The sequence below is a fragment of the Bubalus bubalis genome, chromosome 5 (genome assembly GCF_019923935.1).
Source record: "Bubalus bubalis isolate 160015118507 breed Murrah chromosome 5, NDDB_SH_1, whole genome shotgun sequence".
NCBI lineage: Eukaryota > Metazoa > Chordata > Mammalia > Artiodactyla > Bovidae > Bubalus > Bubalus bubalis.
The window spans coordinates 31,186,872-31,206,751 of record NC_059161.1 but is presented as its reverse complement, the minus strand read 5'-3'; the positions used below and the strand labels follow the sequence as shown (position 1 = coordinate 31,206,751).

Sequence of the window (19,880 nt, the reverse complement as noted above, 5' to 3'; positions counted from 1 at the left end):
TATGGGGCTGCAGCCTGGACCCCTGAGGGTGCCAGTCACCTCTGAAAGCTCAGACTTGAGACTGAAAGAAGGGGCACACGCTCCTTGGGTCCTGGGGTGCTTCATGCACATGAGGCTCATTATGGTCCATCCACGAGCTGTTCCCATGCGACCGAAGCTCCAGGAGCCAAGGCAACTGGAACCTTTTAGAAATACTTTCCTGGGAAGGGCCTCTGCCCCAAAGCACCACCCATGTTGACTCTTATGGTATCTGGCCTGGAAGAGACCTCTCCTCCCAGCTTCCTGCCGAGCTGGCCCGATGCCAGGAGGCTATCTGGGGTCTGTGGGGCAAACCTGTGAGCTGCTGCAAAGCTCAGAGGCCAGCCTGGAGGCTCCAGAGATGCAGGCCACTTCATCAGCATCATTGCCACTTATGTCCAGCCTGCCTCAGGCTTGGTCCACAAGGTTTTACTTTGGCCCTGAAGGAGGCCAGGGCAGGGGACATGACCACCTTGCTCAGGCCCGGCCACTGCAGGCCCCACCCTCTTTGGTGAGTGCCGCCCCTCCCCAGAGCCACGCACAGCTCTGTCCCCATGGACCCCGAGGGGCCTCGGAGAACGAAGCAGCCGGGCGTCCTAATCCCTGTCCACCCCCGCCTGGCAGCGCTCTCCCAGGCCTCCGCTGCGCGCCAGGCTGAAAGGAAGGCTGATAAATGAGTCTGGAGGGAAACAAGGCTGCTTCTACTTGTAAAAGGTCATTGCGACTTTGTTCTGGGTGAGGGTTTATCTCTGCCGCCACAGGGACAGACAATGCCTCGGGCCTAAATGGCAGAAATCTTAGCTCCGCTCCTGAAATGGCTGTGCTGATAAGCCAGAATGGACTTGAGAGAGATCTGAATGGGCAAGGAGGGGATGGAGGTATTTCTGAACATGATTGAACAGGGACGACACAATGGGATGTGCAATTAGACTGGGCATTAGCCCAGGAGGCAGGGACGCGGCCTGAAAGCCAGACAAGGTACTTCCTGCGGCCCACTGGGGGCTGGTGATCCCAGCCCTGCGCTGCCTGGCCAGGAAGAGGGTGCGCAGCTGGGACAGAAGGGCAGGATGCGGCGCATGCACACCCTGGGCACTGCCCGGGAGGCCGGTGCCTCTCTTCAAGCCACTGCCTGGAAACACGGCATCATGTGTCGCAGGTAGCCGGGCACACAGGGGAGCAGGGAGCACGCTGACTCCTGAGTGATGACAGGGCATCCTTGACTCAGCATCTTCCCACTCCAAAGAGGAGACACCACCACCTACACCAACGGGCATCCCATCGGCTGACTTGAAATATCACCTTTAGGCCATTTTGCTCTCTGTGCTCTAAACAATGTGAAAGCAGGCAGGGGCCACCATGTGCCAGAACGCTGACTCCGGCCGTTCCCGTGGGGCCTCCTGCTGTGCGCCCAGGCTGACCTCTCACACTCAAAGGGCGTCCTGGCCTGACCCGGCCTCCATCAGAGCAAACCCAGCCACGTCTCAGTGTCCTGTGGGCCCAAGAGAGCAGAGGAAGCACCACGCCAGCCCTGGACAGAGCAGGAGAGGACGTCCTGCAGGGGATCTCCGGCGGCCACTGCCCCTCGACGGGCGGGGAGCGGTTGGGTCACCCTGGTTTCTGGCTGAGCCGAAGTGGCCTGTGACATGATGAGAGCACATTCCTAACCTGGAGGTGACCAGCCCACAAAAATTCTCACCTCGAGAGAAGCTCTGATAAGCAGGCCTGGTGGGGAGGTCCACACCCTGTCCCATGACCCAGGGAGACCTTTTATGGCCTGCGAGGCCTGGGACGTTCATCTGACCAGCAGGGAGGGAGGGAGTGGATGACAGGCTGGCCAAGGCCATGCTGGGGGTCCCCGGGGAGCTGCCTGGCCAGTAGCTGCCCGTGCTCAGAGAAGCTGCCCTCCAGCCCGTTATACTCTATAAGAGGCCACTGTTGGGAAAGTACTTGACATAATCTTTCCGTGTAAATGAGCGATGCTGCAGATGCCTCAGTCTCAACAGGTGGATCCCACCACACGCTTCCTGAAGGCAGGGTCAGCCTGGAGAAGGCAGGGCCACAGGCGGCCCAGGCCAAACCTGAGAGCCACCCTGGATGGGCCGGCAGTGCAGGTGCAGAGAGAGGAGGCCAAGGGCTATGTCTGGACCACTCCCTGCCTTACTGGTCCCCATTCCCATGGAGGAGCTGAGGCCTGGACAGAGTGGTGAAGATAGAGTGCCCACGTGGGCTGGGGGCTGCTCTAACTTCTGGGCAGTGGTCAGGGGGCTGCCCAGTCCCTGGTCTCAGCACATGCTGTCTGCATGAACTGCAGAGTCAAGAGTCAGGGCTGAAGGAAGCTGCCTGAGGGTCCCTTGCCTGGTCTCTTGCCCCTATGCCAAACTACCCTATGACCCTGCAGGACTCCCTTCCCTCTCTAGGGCTTGGACCTCCCACCTGCACAGTGAAGGTGAGAAATGATGATGCACTAAGTAATCTCCAGGCATGACATGGACAGCTGGTGTCTGGGCCCTCCCCCCAACCTTGACCATCACTGCAATGCCCTTGGGAGGGGGGTCTTGTCGCTTGTCAGTTTCCAGGGGGCTACCTACCCGAGGAGAGCCATGCTAAAGGCCAGCTGTATGGTGGGGGTGGGATCCTTCTGTTGGTGGCAGCCTCTGTTGCTGCCCCAATGTCCTTCTGGAGGACAATGGGGCAGCCAGGCTGCTCCCAGCTCTGGGGTCCAGCAGAGGTGGGACACACAGGGTGGGTCGGCGGAGTGCAGGTAGATTCAAGTGAAACCTCTTTCTCTGGGCTTCCACCCATAAATGGAGAACTCCTAGTGCCCCCTCTTCCACTGCTAATTAGAACGCAGATTCTTGGGGACTCCCATAAGGAATTCTAATCCACTAGGTAAGGGTGGGGCTTCCCTGGTAGTTCAGACGGTAAAGAATCTGCCTGCAGTGCAAGAGACCTGGGTTTAATCCCTGGTTCGGGAAGAGCCCCTGGAGAAGGAAATGGCAACCCACTCCAGTATTCTCACCTGGAGAATTCCAGGGACAGAGGAGCCTGGTGGGCTACAGTCCATGGGGTTGCAAAGAGTCAAACATGACTGAGTGACTTACACACACACACACACACAAACACACACACACACACACAAACACACACACACACAGAGGTAAGGGTGGGGCCCTGAACCTGCATTTGAAGGCTCCTGAAGAATTCTCAACACAATCACTTGAGAACCATAGCTTCACGGAATCCAAGCCTGAGGCAAACGGGTAAAAAAGATTTTCTTTCGGATGGGGGTGGAATCTGGGTTTTGTGCCTCACAGACTGATCTTCTGGGATGGGGTCCCCACAGTTCCTGCTTGAACTGAACACATCTCCCACCAGCCAGGCTCCCAGCACCCTGGGACCATCTCAGAATCCTGGCTCCAGCAAGGTTGAAAGCTGCCTCTGGGATCCAGAGAATTTCACAGTGGGGCACCCAGGGGGTAGGCATTAATGCCTGCCAGTCCCCAGTGCAGTCCATGGGGCTGGGGCATGGGATCTGATCACAGACAGAATGAGAATCACAAATCAAAAAGAGCCTGGCATGGCTGGCATGTGCATACAGCAGACACCTAGTGAATGCCAGGGCTTCCTTCTTGTCCACGCTCCTGGCCTGGTCAGCCTGCCCCGGCCTCACCAGTCCTGCCCAGCACAGGGATCCAGGTGCCTTTGTCATGATCCTTGAATGTGTGACCCCACTTTCCTTAAGGATAAAAGAGAAAGAAGGAGGAGGGGGGACGAGGAGACAGAGAGCCAGCAGGAAGGGTGAGTCCGGGTCCCGGGCGAAGACGTCATCCCCTCCATCTGCCTTCCTCTCACTTCCTTCTGACAACCTGAGGCTTGTCCACATCTCTGGTTCACAAGCAGCCATTCTGGGGTGAGGATGGGCTTGTTGTCACTGGTGTGTATATGTATGTGTGTGTGCGTGTGTGTGTATGTGTGTGAGAGAGATGCGGATGGTAAAATACCATTTAAGAAGTTGGTATTCATGGACGTCTCTCGAATATGAAAAGAAAATATTTATTTCCTTTTTCGCTTGTGAATCAGAATGCTCTATTTAAAGAAAGTACCCTCTGCTGGACTGTGGCTGAGTTATTACCCCTTAAGGAAATAAAGAAGAACTACCAGGGAGGTATTCTTAGTCATTCTCTGTCCTTTTTCCGAAAATTCCTTATATACCCGCGCCTCAGAGCTGGGCCGAAGATAGTGCAGGGTTTCATGGCATTCTTGGGCTAAAAACGTCTGGACCTGATGTCATGGTGCTTGGGAGAGATGGCAGAGGAGCTGCGCTGGGAGCGGTTCCTGGGGAAACGAGATGGTGCGGGCCTCTGTGTCCCCCACCCTTCTGCCCCAGCGCTCCCAGGCCGCCTCCCACTCGGCCCTGTTCCCACAGGATGGCCCCCTTGTCGAATCTGGGTTCCCAGATTTCCCAGATAAGAGGTCCCCAGACCTGTTAACCATTCAGGTGTTGTTTCCACGGGTGTGAACGTTCACTGAGCGGTGACTTACGACTTTGGACGCTTTCTCAATATACGTGATGCCTCCTAAACACATTCAGAAAATCACTATGGAAAGAGAAAAGCCCTGCCACGTTTCTAGGCCTAAAATAAACCCCAGACAGCGCAGAAGCAGAGTCAGTGTCGGGGGTGAATTAGCTGGCCGGGCAGAGGAGGGCAGAGTACAGACAGCTTCTGGGCTCCCGGTCCCTGGGGGGTGGGATGCGCCCAGGAAGGTCCCAGTGTGCATTTTGGTGCTGCAGAGAGAAAGGACAGGCAAGGACAGGGACCAAGAATACCACGCCCTGCGAGTGAGGCCATCGGACCAGCAAGAGGCCCAGTCTTTGGAGCTGAAACCAGTCCTGGCCCCCTGTGCCAGCATGGCCACAGTACTTTCCCGCACGGCTGGAATTCCAAGAGTAAACACAATAAGACAGTCTAAGAGTGAAATAAAAAGGAGCAAGGTGCACCCCCACCCCCAACTGTGTCAGCAAGAGCACACACGGTTACAGCTTTAGGGTGAAGGATGCACAGAAAATGCTGGAGTGTGGTCCCTGCAGGGAATGCGTGTGGAAGAAAGTGGAAGTGTGCGTGTGCGTCACAGAGCATGGCCGCCTGCACTGGCCTCAGGGTGCCTCTGGGACAAGCCAGTCCTTGCAGGAGCATCGCCTGTTGAAGTGTCAGGTTACCCTCAGCGACCCATGGCAAATTGTCCCTCTCACCTGGACCCCCCACTGGAGGGATCACAGCGGGAGAAGGGTGGTGGTCCTCTCGGAAACCTCTGCTCCGTCAGTGCTCCTAGCTGTGCCCTCCTGCCAGGGACCCTAACACAGATGCTGCAGGCCTGAAAGGATTCCCCCCTCTCTCTTTCCAGACTGGCTGCTCTCACCCGCACGGCACATTCTAAGTTCCCGGGAGTTTTCACAAATCCAGGGAGGATTGTTGGAACTTCTGGTGCAAAAACCAAGACCGTCCCGGACAGATACACATGGCTGGTCCCTCCATTTGGCCAAAGCCTGGCATCTCTGGGGTGGGGTCTGGGCACCTGTATTTCTGATGCTCCGGGGGTTTCAGTATGAGACCCACTGACAGAGATCTCTGCTCTCAGGTCTCAGATGCCCTGGAAACACCTGAAGGACAGTCCTGACCTTCAAGTACCAGCTGTCACATTTTTCTCTGCAAACTTGGCAGCTGGCCATTGTTCAGTCAGGACTTGCCCCTCCTCCCAGGCTAGGTGAACCTCCTCTTGGAGTCACCTGGAATGCCGGAAGGGGCTGCTGGGCCCAGCTTTCCTCTCCCACTGCTCTGGGGCTGCGGGTCCATCCACAGGGCTGGTCAGGACTGAAAGTGCCCAGATCCTGAGGCTGCTGATGATTCTGGGGTGCAGAAGAGGCTGTCCATTGGCTGAGCGGCAGCTCCACTTCCACAGGGGCTGCTGGTGATGAAACATCTGCATGTCCAGACTCGCCGCTGGTCACTGCTGGTGTTTCTCCTGGAGGATGGACATTTCCTTCTTGAATCCTGGGGAATGGCAGTTCTGGCTGTGGTGGTGCTTGTGGCCTTGTCCCTCTGGGGGCCAGACAGGAGCCCACAGCACCAGGAGGTGAAGGCAGAAGGGGGCAGAGTGCCGGGAGGTCAATGCAGGGGGCATGGCACTGGGAAGCTCATGCTTCTGGGGCCACCAGAGGCATCCAGTTCGTCTAGGCGATGAGTCAAGCACACATGTTTGTCTCTAGGTGGCCGGGGTTTCTTATTAGGTCATTACATAGCAGGAACTAGAGAGGCTTGAAGCCCATTCCCAGGAGCCTTGGGAACTCTGTCCCAGGAGAAGGTGGGTTCTCCATTATAGCAGGAGTATTGACTTGATGGCCTGAGGGGCAGGGAGCCTTGGGGTGTTTGTGAGTCTGTGCTGGCATCTGTGGCCAGCTCAGCAGGACAGAGGACAGGGTCCTTGAAGCCAGAGTGTGAGGGTGTAAGTGCAGAAGAAAGAAGAGGAGGCCTTTTCCCACGGAGATCAGGGGCTCAGCTGGGGCCACGTGGTTGCAGTCTTGGGGTGCCCACCTGACCCCCAGCCAGGCTTGGGCAGGTGTCAGGGGCCGGACACAGAGGCCAGAGCCCCAAGAACACCTGCCCCTCTATCTGTCTCAGTGAATGTGGTCTCAGGCCTTAGACCTGGAAAAGCATCCTGGGTCCTCGGATCTCCATACCACATGTTTATGCATGTGTCACGAGCCTTGGGAAATCCCACCATATTCTGTCCTTGAGATGTTAGAGGCCAAGCTCCCACTGTGTTGACACCCTGAGTCTCAGGGAACAGACACCCCACTGGGCTTCATCGTCTTCCTGCCACTTGGGACCAAAAATAGACCTTTAGCTCCTCCTTAATTTAAGGACACATGGCCCCAGCTTGGAAGAGGAAGCATTATTTCTTCTAAAAATATATATATGTAGGGGGACCAGTGGGCACAAGCAGAGCTCACTTCCTCAACCCCATGCCCTTCTTCAAGGTCAGGGGTTCTGGATCATCACTCAGTCTCACATTCACAACAGTGTCTCAGAATCTAAGCATGCAGAGCTGGGTACCAGCCCTGGCCTGGAACATCCCTACCTGGCGTCTCTGGATGTTCTGGCAGCCCGTGGTCCACAGGGGTGGCCGGCAGGTCCTGCCCTCACCAGAGCTATCCAGGGGGAGCGGAGACCCCAGAGGCGCCGGCTTGGGGACCGCATGACTGTAGCACTGGAGGACGGGGCAGCCTTTCCCCGGTGACCCTGGAGCTTCCCACAGTTCCTGGGCCAGACAGAGACGTTTGTTGATTGAGCAAATGAACATGTGTATTAATATTCAGGAACCACGGCCAAAAGGATGAGGTAATCCACTCGAGTAAATTCTTCAGATAATTGAAACCCCATCAATTCACGTTAACATTTTCCACCAGCTCCTTAAACAGAGGCAGACTTTTTTTTTTTTTTTTGACAGACGTTGCCTGAGTGTCAGTTACAGGCTGGGCAGCGCGCTGGGCACCAGAGAGCCCGCCTTTCTGGGGGAGACAAGCAGAGCCGGGCGCTTTCAGTGTGCAAATGGCTCCTGTGCCTCCCCTTGGGGGCCTGTGCAGTCGCCCCAACCCGAGCACAGCTGCGGGGCCCCGCCTCAGGGCAGGTGGCACCTCCGAGGAGCGGGTTCCACAGTCGGCTCCCTCGGGCCTGCCACTCGCAGCCATCTCTTAATTAGCAAAATAAACAGCACGATGATAAATGTCATGATTTACTCAACAAATGATCAAAATCATTGTTTTTCAGACCCTGGGGCAATAGAATGCAATCACGAGGTGATTTATTCTGGGAGGGTGAGTGGTGGCTGCGTCAGCGGGCAGGCTGTGTCTGGAGGGGAGGGGCTGGGAGTCCCGGGCAGGGGACAGACACCTCCCTTTGAGATGGAGCCCAGGGAGCCGTGTTCCACTCACCCCCAAGCTCCTGTCTGTGTCCAAGGACACAGCTGCCAGGTCCGGGTGCATGGAGAGCAGAGCTGTGCTTTTTCCCCAAAATGAGGAACTCACTTCCAGCCAGCCTCCCTCAGAACACTCAGGGTCAGGGTAGGGGGAATATTTAGAATCATCGAATGTTCCTGACGCCCATGTGAAGACAAAGCAGGTGAACAATAGGAGGAGGATACCCAGCCATGGGGCTAACCCGTGCCTTCCTGTTTCGCTCAAGTAAAATTCCTGCACAAACCAGGATGCTCCTGCTACCTTGACCCTGAAAGGTGCGAGGTCACCCACGCCACCCCAGCAGGGACAGAAATGCTTTTGTCAGAAGGGTCGAGTCACCAGAAACCTCACCACAGAAAGACAGTGACGTGGGACCCTTGGATTTCAGTTAAGTGAAATGGTCCAGAACAGGAATTCTGTTCTCCCAGTAGAAAGAAAATTGTTTCAGTGAAGTCTCCAAATGACGGTAAGAATCATCAGTTTGACCTTGATTTTGAGCCAGTCCTCCAAGGGACACCCGCCCCGTGTCTGCAAGGGGATCTCCCTAGATCCTCCTTCCCTGCTGCACCACCAGGCCAGACCCTGTGGGAGCAACCATGCTCTGACCCAGGCTAGGACGCAAGCACGGCTGTCACCCACCGCCCCTCGGGATCTAGAACCATCCTGGCTCCTTCTCGGAGCTGCTTTGCCATCTTTGCTAGAAGATGGTCTGTTCATCTTCAGGGACTCAATGCCATGTAAACCGTAGTCACATCAAATCACACTGACGGACAACGCTCAAGTACCGTGGTGACACCGAGTAACGACACATACAACTCAGAACTGGACTGTGGGCCTGCGGGTGCTGTCCCTGGGCCCTGCCTCAGTCTGTCTGGCATCCCCAGCCGGGATGCTCAGACACTGACGCTGTCTTAGTGATCGTCTTTGTTCCCAACCCTGCACGGGGCCGAGCAGACCGCAGGCCCGGGGCGGGCATTTGCAGGGTGCAAGGACACAGTCAGCCGCCTCACTCGGGACTCGGGGCTCCTCTGGAGGCCCCTCTGCTGTCCGGAGCCATGGAAAGGTCTAGATTCTGGAGCCTGGCTTCTCCACTCCTGGTCTGGGCCCTGTTTGCAGCAGAGTGAAGGTGAGGACCATACCTGCCCTTCAAGGGCAGTGAGGCCCACTGACAGAGACTGTCACCAGGAGGAGGACACAGGAACCAAGTGACACAGCAGTCTCCTGTTTGGGGACATAAGTGAGGCTATTTGACTTCTGCCCAGAGATCCAGGGAGCTAGAAAGAAACCACCTCAACCTCATGATTTATTTCAGGCCAAAGCAGGTTCACCATGGGTTTGGGGGTGCCCAATTCTGCTCTTGGGGCTTGACCATGAGTATGGCGATGCCAACAGCTGCTCATGACTGTGTTGGAGGGGATAGGACAGGAGGCCAGGAAGCCCAGAGATGGCCCCAGAACAGGTGGTCAGGCCTGAACTCGCCAAGGAGACAAGGTCAGGCAAGTCACACAGTGCATCTGGAACATGACGTGAGGACGTGGATGCAGAGCAAATATCTGCCAGGGCCGGCAGGAAAGGTGGCAGTCAGGTCTGGGCCCCAGAATCGAGGCGCTGCCTGGGGTGGGGCAGGAGGCACCTTGGAGGGGAGAGATCCCGCACGTACACAAGGACAAATAATATCACAAAGTCAACAGGTGCTGGGTAGATAACAGCACAGCCTGTACCAGGCCCAGCACCGGGGGTGGCTGTGATACGGGCCGTTTCTTTAAAATTAGAGCAAACAGAGGCCTGCATCTGAGCCAATGAGAATCAGGTCACCTCAAGGTCATCCATCACACTACATGAAGGGTTCGTTTACCCTCCAACATCTGAAGCTGTCTCCTAATTCAGTAGTCCAGGCCTTTCTGAGCACATCACACAAACCCCTAAATTCCTCCTGAAAATAGCCAGGTGGGAAGTCCAGGACAGGCCATCCTACAGCCCAAGCCACCGACCGGTCACATCATGTGAACACACTCTTCTCGGCCCAGCGAGGGCCACCCTGTGGCTCTCTGAAGAGCATATGAGCTGCCCCCAAGAGGGCCTCACCTCCCAACTCCTCACTTTGCTCCCTCCCACCTGTTCTGCAGGTGACCCGACCTTGACAGGCACACACACGGAGTCAGCCACCTGGGAACAGCAGGGGACACACAGGCCGGTTCACACAGTGCAACTGTGGCCTCCACCACTCAGCTGTGGCGAGTCCTGGCACGCCTGCTCCTTCATCCATCTGGTCAACCCACTGCCTCTCTCAACCTTCAAAGCCATCCACAGAGCTCGGGCTGTCAGCTGGTAGGGGGCTTCTGCGTCCCCTGATGTCCATACCTCATGTGCTACCACAAACCCGCTTGCAGGAGAATCAGGGTGTCCAGCGTTTGGGGTGCCCCCATATCCTCCCTTGTGAAGGGAATGGGGTCTCAGGTCTGCAGTACTACCACCAGCGCATGACTAAGCCAGATCTGTGAGACCCTTTCAGAGGGTTTCAAAAGCTGATGGGCCAGACTGGGGGAGATGTTCAAGGGCTGCTGAGGGTCCCCTGAGGGATGCTCAAGGGTCATGCACTGTGCACCCCGAGTCTTCAGGGAACAGTGATGTCCCCAAGAGAAGCCTTCTAGATGGTAAAGACTCGTCAGAGGGCAAAGATGGCCCCTCACTGACCACAGACCCTGAGAGACACACAGCATGGGAACTTTTCCAAAGCCAACGAGCAGTTGGGGGAGTCAGCCCCCCAAGCCCCACCACCCTGAACCACTGGCAGGGGATACAGCTGCCGGCCCCACAGGTCCCTCTTCCCTCCTTGGATGGCTCTCCCCTTCCTAGCTCTGACCACCATCCAAGCACTTTTGGAAGTGGTGAAACACCCAGGAGGAATCTGGGTTGGCACTTGCATTTTCCGTCCAGGCAGGGTCCCTGCCCAAAATATCGCTGCACGCTGGCTCTGTGGGGCCTGCAGAGAGGCCAGGACTAGAGGGGAGTGTGCTTTCCTGGAGCCCTGGTCCTTAGGAGACCACCTTGAAAGCCCCCTGAACTGGGGCCCAGTGTCCCTCGTGGTCAGAGCAGGATGCTTCCAGAGGAAGCGCCCTTTCATAGCTGTCAACCCCCACCCCCCACCTAATCAGCCTCCCTCCCCAGGTCACACACAGCCTCCAGGACTGCCGAGCCAGGCCTGAATCATCAGGGAAATCAAAACCACAAGACTCTCCTCTCTGCCCCCGCTAATCTGAGAAGCGGGAGCTCCTCTTAGGGAGCCAGCTGACCCGGGTAGACCAGCAGGAGGCCCAGGGCATGGATGCACCTGGAGCATCTAGGGCAGTGTGGCCACCAGACACGTGCTGCTCTGCCTGGAGTTGGGCCCCCATCTGAGGACTTTCCCGGGAGCAGAGACCTTGTTCTGGGAGACTCCCATCGATCCCCAAAGTCCTGCCGAGATGGCAGCCTTAGCACCTAAGATCCAGACGGGAAGCTCGAGGGGCTTAAGACATGAGCTCATTAAAGACACATTTCCGGGAAGAGAGCGGTGCGGCGGACAGGGGCCGCCCGGCGTCCACTAGGCCTCTGGTGTTTTTGGAGTCGCGTCATGCAAGCCGCGGGATAAAATAAGCCTGGGAAATTCAGCACTCTCTGCGACCCAGCCTCCCGCCTCAGGCAGCACGGTCAACCCGGTTTTATAAATAGATGGACCACGAGACAAACGGCCGCCATCAATCACGCGCGCGCGCGGCAGGGCTCACCTCCCATCCGAAGTCCGCCTCGTTCAGCGTTGCCCGGGGCGCCACCATGTACGGGCCGAACCGCTCCCCCACCTCCATCTTCTTCTTGGCCCAGATGCCCAGGCCGGCGCCGGGGATGGAGGATTCCCGGAGCTCGAAGCCCGGGGGGATGCGGATGTCCTCGGGGATGTAGACCGGGGCCTCATATGGCGAGCCTTCCTTGGGTGTGGGGAAGGGGGACGGCGGCCCCATGGGGATGGGGGACATGATGCTGTCCTCAGTCTCGTCCTCCGCGCTCTCGCCCGCCAGCAGGTCGGGGTCCGGCCCGTACATGTTATTTACAATGTCGCCGTCACCTGGAGGAGACAACACAGAGTCAGCCTGTGCAGCTCCGCTTCCCGGGCCCCGAGTTTGGGGGCCGCCCAGGACAGGGACAGAAATGAAACGGGCTGGCCACCCCCCACTCTGCTAGGGGCCCCCACCCACCTCTGCTAGGGGCTCCCAGAGGGAGGTTCCAGCAACACTTGGGGAACAATGCGGACCCCCTGGGTCAGCAGAGTTCTCCCCAGGCACCCAAAGCCCCTGGCAATGGCTGAGGACACACTGGCCCATTCTGCATTAGGGCAGGAGGGACGCCCATGCTCTATGGGATGGGCACAGCCAGGAACGCAGACACTCTTGGGGGCTCCACTTTGGGGGGTTGGTGATGAGGCATTCATTCTGGAACCAGTTTGTGTCTGCAGCCTTGGAATTAGGGAATGGGGCAAGTCCCAAGATCTCGGGGGGGGACTCAGAACTTGAGCTATGTGAAATTTGGGGTGCTCTGGGACGGAGGTGGTGTTGGGGTGCATTGGGGCTGGGGAGGGTTCCTAGAAGTCCCCTGACTACTTAATGGCAGATTAGGACAGAGGCCTGCTGAATCATGAACTTGGGAGCCCTGGGGGCTCCCAGATCACAGAACTAAGCAAAAGGGTCTCCAGCTTGTCTGTCCGGTGTGGCCCTTTCTTTGGGGTCCAACCTAAGAGGCAGCTGTCCCCAGAACAGTGCCTCCTGGAAGTCCACCTGAGGGTGGCCCTGAGCACAGAAGAGGTAATGAAGAGTGGGCGGGGCGAGGGGACAGGGTGAGCGAGCTGGTCAAACAGCCAGAAAACCAGCTTCACTCCAGCATCAGCCTTAGACTGCCAAACGGGGAGGCCGGGGGTGAGGATCCCACCAATGTTCACCCCCAGGACCCCCAAGGGCAGCAACACACGAGAGGATCAACAAACGTGGTCCAGACGCACAACAGGCTGTTCACATCAATATAGATGAAGAAGATCGACCTCACAGGGGCAGCGCGGGCGAGCCTCGCGAGTGTCACACCGAGTGAAGGAGGCTGGACGCAAAGGGCCACGAGTCCTAAGATTCCATTCATGCCAAATGTATGGACAAAAGGCAAACCTGCAGAGACAGGACCCGTGATGGTGGGGTAGGGGTGACTGGTTGGTGGGCCTGGGGTCTCCTTTGGGAGATGAAAATGTTTTGGAACCAGACAAAGGTGGCGAGTGTGCCCCTGAATTGTACACTTTAAAATGGTCCATTTTCACGTGAGGTGGCTCTCATTCGTAAGATTAAAAAACTCAGAGAAGAGACAGGAGGAGGGGCCTGGGGGTGGGAGGTGTGGCAGGCAAGCTGCTCCCCGCTCGGAGCCTGATGACCTCTGATCCAGATGCTTCCGCCCTCCTTCTCGGACTTGAAAACCTCAGAAAGGGACCCAAACACTGTGGTCACCCTGACTCTCGTCTCGTGGCCCCCTCCCCATTCCCTGACATGGGAGGGTAGGAGAGACGTCTCCAGGCAGAGGGGAACTTCAGGGTCCTCACACTGACTCAAACTGATGCGCTGGAGAAATAACAAAATGTTTCCTTTCAAAAGAAACCGAAGTCTTAAAAAATGATGGGGATAACATTTATTTAATTTAGCAGTGTTCACAGAAGTAATTATTATCTTTTAAGTGGCCAATGGTTCCTTTTTAACTGACTCGTAGGATCCTTTCAAAAATGCAACAACAGAACGGCAGCCAGTGTGCACCCATCCCAAGGACCCAAGACTGCTGAGGATTGAAAGACCACCCCCAGCCCTTCCTGGGGTGCGTACACCAAGGTGAATTGGGAGGAGTAATTAACATGCCACCTTATTATGTGACCCGGTGACTGCACTGAGCTCCAGCAGACTTGGGTGGGACACCCCCTCCACCCAGGGTCTGATACCTTTGCGTCCAGCTGGTGAGGAGCCCAGCCCCTTGTGTGAAGGCACTGGGCAGAAAGAAGGACCTGTTCCTATCCATGCATGCCCATCTCAGGGCTCTTTTTTGTTTTTCTGGTTGGTTTTTCTTTTTTTCTGTTTGAATTCTACTTCCCCAAACTCCTCACCTACTGGAGGAAAATCAACGCTTGAAGGGCATGTTTAATTTACTGGCCGAGCAAACAGCTTAGGAGAGAAGGCGGTGTTTCCTGCTGATTAAAGGAAAGCTGTGCATTGCCCGCCTCCCACCCTCTGCGGTCACTGGGGTTAAGTGATTGCCTGGAGCCACCAGGAAAGCCCAGGTCTCGTTTGGCTGCCCCATGGCCGGCGGAGATCGTGGGGAGGCTCTTTTTTTGGACATGGCTGAGAGGAGGCCTAAGGGTGCAGAGAAAACACCTGGAAAATAGGAGATGAACTGAACAGCCCCCGAGGCCCCTCAGGAAGCAGAAGGCTGTCCGGACGCTGCTGAAGCCTGTGTAGGACGAGCACAGACTGTCCTCTCCTGAGGTCCCTGAGCAGCAGGGAGGCTGGATGGAAAGGCCCAGATCCCCAGCCAGGCTGCCCTTGGGACCACCAGCCCCTGGTGGTCCTGAGGAGCCCCTCAGCCCAGGGCTGGCAGGTATTTCCAGGGAGGGGGTGTCATTGCCCCTGGCCCCTGCCCCCTGCTACCCAGGCCTCTGACCACCGGCACATTCCCAGCCCACGCTCTCTGGAAGGGCCGGAGGCAGTGCCAAGAGCAGGAGGTTTTTACGACCTTGGCATCTAGGCTGGCCACAGCGTTATTCACTCGTCAGGGGACCGAGGTCCTTCACTGGGGTTTTGCGGTTGTTTTAGGCTCAGGGTTCATGACTGCGTCCATCATTCCCAACATTTCTCCCAGGAGATCAACCCAAATAATAAAAGCAGAGAGGAGAGGAGAGCAGAAGGTGTAGGCAGTGACAGGAAGAAGAGGAGAGCCACAGAGGACCCACGGCTACAGCGGTGAAGCCACAAAGCACCTGTCTTGGGGCTGGGTCCCAGCCAGGGAGCCGGGTTCGGGGCAGACTTCATGCTGAAACCCAGTTTGGAGCTTGTCTGCCCCTCTAACCCAGATCCCTGAGGACACTCCTCCCCACCCAGAAGCCCCATCCAAATACCAAGCCAAGCCCAGGATTTCAGGGTCTGGAGAGAGAGGAGGCCCCAGTGAACAAGATTGTGCCCGACTGGCCAGGGCAGAGGGTCCTTCCTGTATCATCCCCACAGGGCTGATGACCCTGTCCTGGCCAAACAAGCAGCATCCCAAGTCGGGGGTGATTAGGGTGAAAAGAGCCCCTGCCCTTCCCTGATTCTGTAGCTCCCGGCTGCTCATAACCCGGGAATCAGCAGATTTAAGTCTTGACCTGCGGCCAGGGGGAGCATGAGGGGGGCTTCTCTGAGTCGATGTGAGGGGGTGTTTTGTTCTGGTTCCTCCTTCACTGAATGGCAGAGTTTGGAGGAGAAGCCATGAAACCACACAGGGCTCTGGGAGGCTGAGGGCTGCCCCCTGGAGCCGGGAGTGACAGAGTGTGTGTATGAGTGCATACATGTGAGTGCACACATGTGAGTGTGCATATGTGTGACGACAGCAGGTGTGTGTGTTGAGCGTGTAAAAGGAGGCAATGAATCCTGAGCAGCAGGCCTGAGGCCACCTCAGCCAGCACCCTGCCTTTTCATGGTCCTGTGGGTGGGAAGGTCATGGCTGCCTCCCCCCAGAGACCCCAAGAAGAAGGGAGGAGAAAGCCCCTCTGTGGGGCCCCCATATCCCTCCAGCATGAGGCAGTCCCACCACAGGCTGGGAGGTTCCCAGGGTCACCCTGCTGCAGCCTGCTGAGAGGCCAGGTGTCACGTGTTTCTCAGGAGAGTAGCTGTTAGTAGAAGATGCTTCTTGAAAACCCGGGGGCTCCCTCCAGTGCAGAAGTGAGCTAAGACCCCACCTTTAAGTGGTTCACTGAGGGGTGCAGACTCTTGGAGGTGAGTGGGGACTAACGGCAATCAATCGATCTACCACAATCTGGAGTTTCCTGGAGGCTCTTTGGGTCACCCTGGACCCTGAAATCTGACGGAGGTGTCCACGTGGTATCTCAGGAGGTGTGGGGTAGCAGGGAGGCCAGTCCTGAACAGCAAGTACAGATCAGGGCCCTGAAACTAGCCTAGCCTATCCTCCTGACCCCCAACACATGGGGTCACATCGCTCTCCTCCAGAGCCAGGGAGCACAGAGCAGAAGGACCCACACCCCAGCAACATGCCCCCTGCACCCAGGCACCTGGGCCAGGCCTGTCCTGGGGCACCAGGGCCCGGATCCCAGCTAACAGCCTGGCAGGCTGCTCCCCAACACTGCCCTGGTCCAGGAGGACCTTCTCATTTAGGGGATGCTCACACCACCCCACAGCCACCAGAACAGAGGTGCCAGGAACAAGGGACGTTGTGCTCAGAGGAATCCATCCAGGCCTGGCTGTGCGCTCTGCCCACGCTGGCCAGGCCTCACCCCACAAACGCCGCAGAGCTTCGTCCCTTCCAGCACATGCTGTGAGACCCTCCTTTCCTCACCCAAAAGAGAAACACCCTCCACGCAAACAGTAAGCACTGGCAACACTTTGGGGAAAAACTGAAAATGCATCCAGGTCTGGGTTTCCTTTCTGGTTCAATTGTGTCTCACCCTCATCTCTTAGAAGTGGGTGTGTGAACATCACAGGAGTGCAGACTGGCTGCAGAGGCTCCAGCGGGGTGCCCTGAGGGCCCGGCTTGCGGGATGAGGCAGCTTGACTGGTGGGCCTGAGCACCACTCCCCACAGAGCTGGCCCGTCCAGCATTGATCTTGGGGTCAGTGGTAAAAAGCAAATTGTCTTCAGCCAACTTGATCCTGACCAGGATCGAGAGGCACCACTGCCCCCACACAGGACAGGAGAGATCCTTACCCAAGGGGGGAAAGGAGACCCTGAGACCCCTGTGAGCCAAGCCACCTAGAAAGGGGACTCAGGACACCGCTGTTGTGCCCTGCTTGTGGCCATGCTGGACCCGGAACTCGGTCAGCTCACGGAGCCCTGACGGGGAGGACAGTCCTGTGCAGGCAGGCTCCACCCAGCCCCCACGTGGTCACTGCACTGTCAGTCCTCAGCCTTCACTGCTCCCTGTGGACCTGGGCTGCTCGGCCCTGCCCAGGGGGACAACGCAGGCCAGGCAGCCACCTGCCTCCTGGTTGCAGCCTGAGGCCCTCCCTGCCCTGTGCCACCAGCCGGTCACCCCACAGACCCCAGCCCCAGAGGCCCCCGTCACCCCACAGACCCCAGCCCAGGAGGCCCTCTGTCATTCCACAGACCCCAGGCCTGGAGGTCCCTGATGACCCCAGAAACCCCAGCCCCGGAGGCCCCACCCCTTCTTAGGCCTCAGAGTCAACAGGGCTGCTTCCTGGGTTCATCCTCAGAGGAGGACCCTGTAGCCTGGCCTGGGTTGGCCCCTCTGCCATCAGCCAGCCACCTTGAAAGTGGCCAGGTCCACGGAGCTGACCCCTTCTGCATGTATATTAGAATAACCACACTCTCCCTGGGCAGCAAGGTGACACATGCTGGGGTGTGATGTGATGGCCAGGCCCAGGCTCTGGTGGCTCCCTCAAAGCTCCTGGCACTCCACTCCTCTCTCCAGGAACACATCTGGGGCTGAAGTTTGTTAGCGACTTCTTCCTCAGCCAGGGACACGCCCAGGTCAGGTCAGGCCCACTCATACACTTTGCAAGGTGCCCCATTCCTGGAGCCCCACCAGGCATAGCACAGACCCTGGGCTGGCAGCTCCCAGCAATGCTGCACCCCATGACCGCTGAACCAGACAAATCCACAGAGCACCTCTTGGAAGTTCGGGAGTTCTCCCCACCAGCCTGCCCACCGGCAAAGATCTAACCTGGGTCCCATGACACTGGACACAAGGACATGTGGGGACTGGCTGTTGAAAGTGTTAGCCGCTCGGTTGTGTCCGACTCTCTGTGACCCGATGGACTGACTGTAACTCACCAGGCTTCTCCGTTTACAGGATTTCTCAGATAAGAATACTGGAGTGGGTTGCCATTCCCTTCTCCACAGGACTGAACGCTGGTCTCTCGCATTGTGGGCACATTCTTTACTCAGGGTCTGAGCCACTCAGGCACTGGCTGCTGAGGGGCACTTCCTGTGTCACACAGAGTGAGCGTGAAGGTAAATTGAACTGAGCTAGAAACTAACCTCAGGTGTAGCCCCTTGTGTGAAGGAGCCCAGCAACATTTAGGAGACAGTGACAGACCCCAAATGTCATTGGAGAAAGGACCATATGCCATGGTGACCAGCGAGAGTTCAGGACAAGGGTTCCAGGGAGCTCTGCACCCAGAGCTGCCCAAGGGACACAGACCAGCTGGGATGGCCCCCAGAGCACTGCCAGAAAGGACAAGTCTGTCTGAAAGGCAAGTCACTGGCAGCAGGGGACACGCCCTCTGAGCATCTACCCCGGTTGACACCGGGGTACAGAGCAGGGCACCCACGGTGCAAACCTGCAGGTTCCTGACAGGAGCCAGCTGAGTGGGCTGGGCTGGGGGGAGGGTGAGAAAAAGGTGGACACAGCCTGGATTTGGGGGGCTTTCTGCCCTTCTAGCTCAGGGGTCTCAAAGCAGGGTCCCCAGACCAGTGGCACTGGCATCCCACCCCAGGCACTTCTACAGCTGCAATTCCTGGGCCCCCCAGAGACCTGCTCAATCTGAACCTGGGTGTGGGGGAACTGGACCAGCTGAGTGCGAGAGCCACTGTGGAGGCAGTGTGTCTGAAGTGCCCGAATAACTAGAGGGCATCTGGGGACACAGGACTCAGCCCCAGGGGAGCCAGTCTCCTTAAACACTCCAGGAGCTCACCCTGGAGATCTAGACCAGCGCATAACCACACAGCCCCATCTCATTCATCCCTGACCCATTTTGTTGTTCAGTCATTAAGTCGTGTCTGACTTTTTGCAACACCATGGACTGCAGCGCTCCAGGTTCCTCTGTCCTACCCCATCTCCTGGGTGAGTTTGCTCAAACTCATGTCCATTGAGTCAATTATGCCACCCAACTATCTCATCCTCTGCTGTTCCCCTTCTCCTGCCTTCAATCTTTCCCAGCATCAGGGTCTTTTCCAATGAGTTGGCTCTTTGCATCAGATGGCCAAAGTATTGGAGCTTCCCATTGCAAACAACCAAAACTGTGCCCCTCAGCAGGAGAAGCACAATCATCCCCACATCTCTGTGATCCCGTCCAGACTACACCTGACTGTTTCCATCAGAAGCACTTGAAGGAGGAGAACTCTGTTAAAGCGGCCCATCCCGGCAGAGCTCATTCCATGTCTGGTCCGTTCCACCCCCATGCTCTCCGCCAGGCAGGGCAGGAAGGTGGGGGTTTGCCAAGGGCTTCCCAAGGACAGAGCGAAAGCCTGCCCTTGCCCGGCCTGCAGAGTGGGCTCCAGAGGGTCAACCCCAGACCTGGCTGCTTGCTTTTATTAACGAGTTTTTTGGATAAAAGAGAACATGAGCCTTCCCCCTTTCCCTGGTGTTGCCGGCAGAGAGAGGACCTATGCACTGTCCAGGAAACACTCTGACATATTTCAATGAGACCTGGCCAGGCCTCTCAGGTCTTCTCAACAGAAGCCTCCTACACAGAGGCCAGCAGACATGGGGCCACGGATCCGCAAGAAGTGCCCTTTCCAGGATCTGGGTGGGCTCGGGTCTGAAGTCCCCGTCACATCAACCAACAGCAAGGACCCCAGATCACAGCCACTCCTGGGGACAGGTGGGCTGGGGCACAGTCATACCCCAC

The 19,880-nt window shown here is 57.2% G+C and overlaps 1 protein-coding gene across 4 annotated transcripts in view; it reads right to left on the bottom strand.

The window, feature by feature from the left end:
* The window catches only part of PRDM16 (PR/SET domain 16), a 338,507-nt gene that overhangs the window by 221,020 nt on the left and 97,607 nt on the right, over positions 1–19,880 (bottom strand). For 3 of the 4 annotated variants that reach the window (XM_045165710.1, XM_045165711.1, XM_045165712.1), the window contains exon 2: positions 11,800–12,134. The exons of the other annotated variant lie outside the window; for it this stretch is intronic. In XM_045165710.1, the coding sequence (XP_045021645.1) occupies positions 11,800–12,134 (335 nt within the window). The remainder of the gene's footprint in view (positions 1–11,799; positions 12,135–19,880) is intronic. 4 annotated transcript variants of the gene reach the window in all.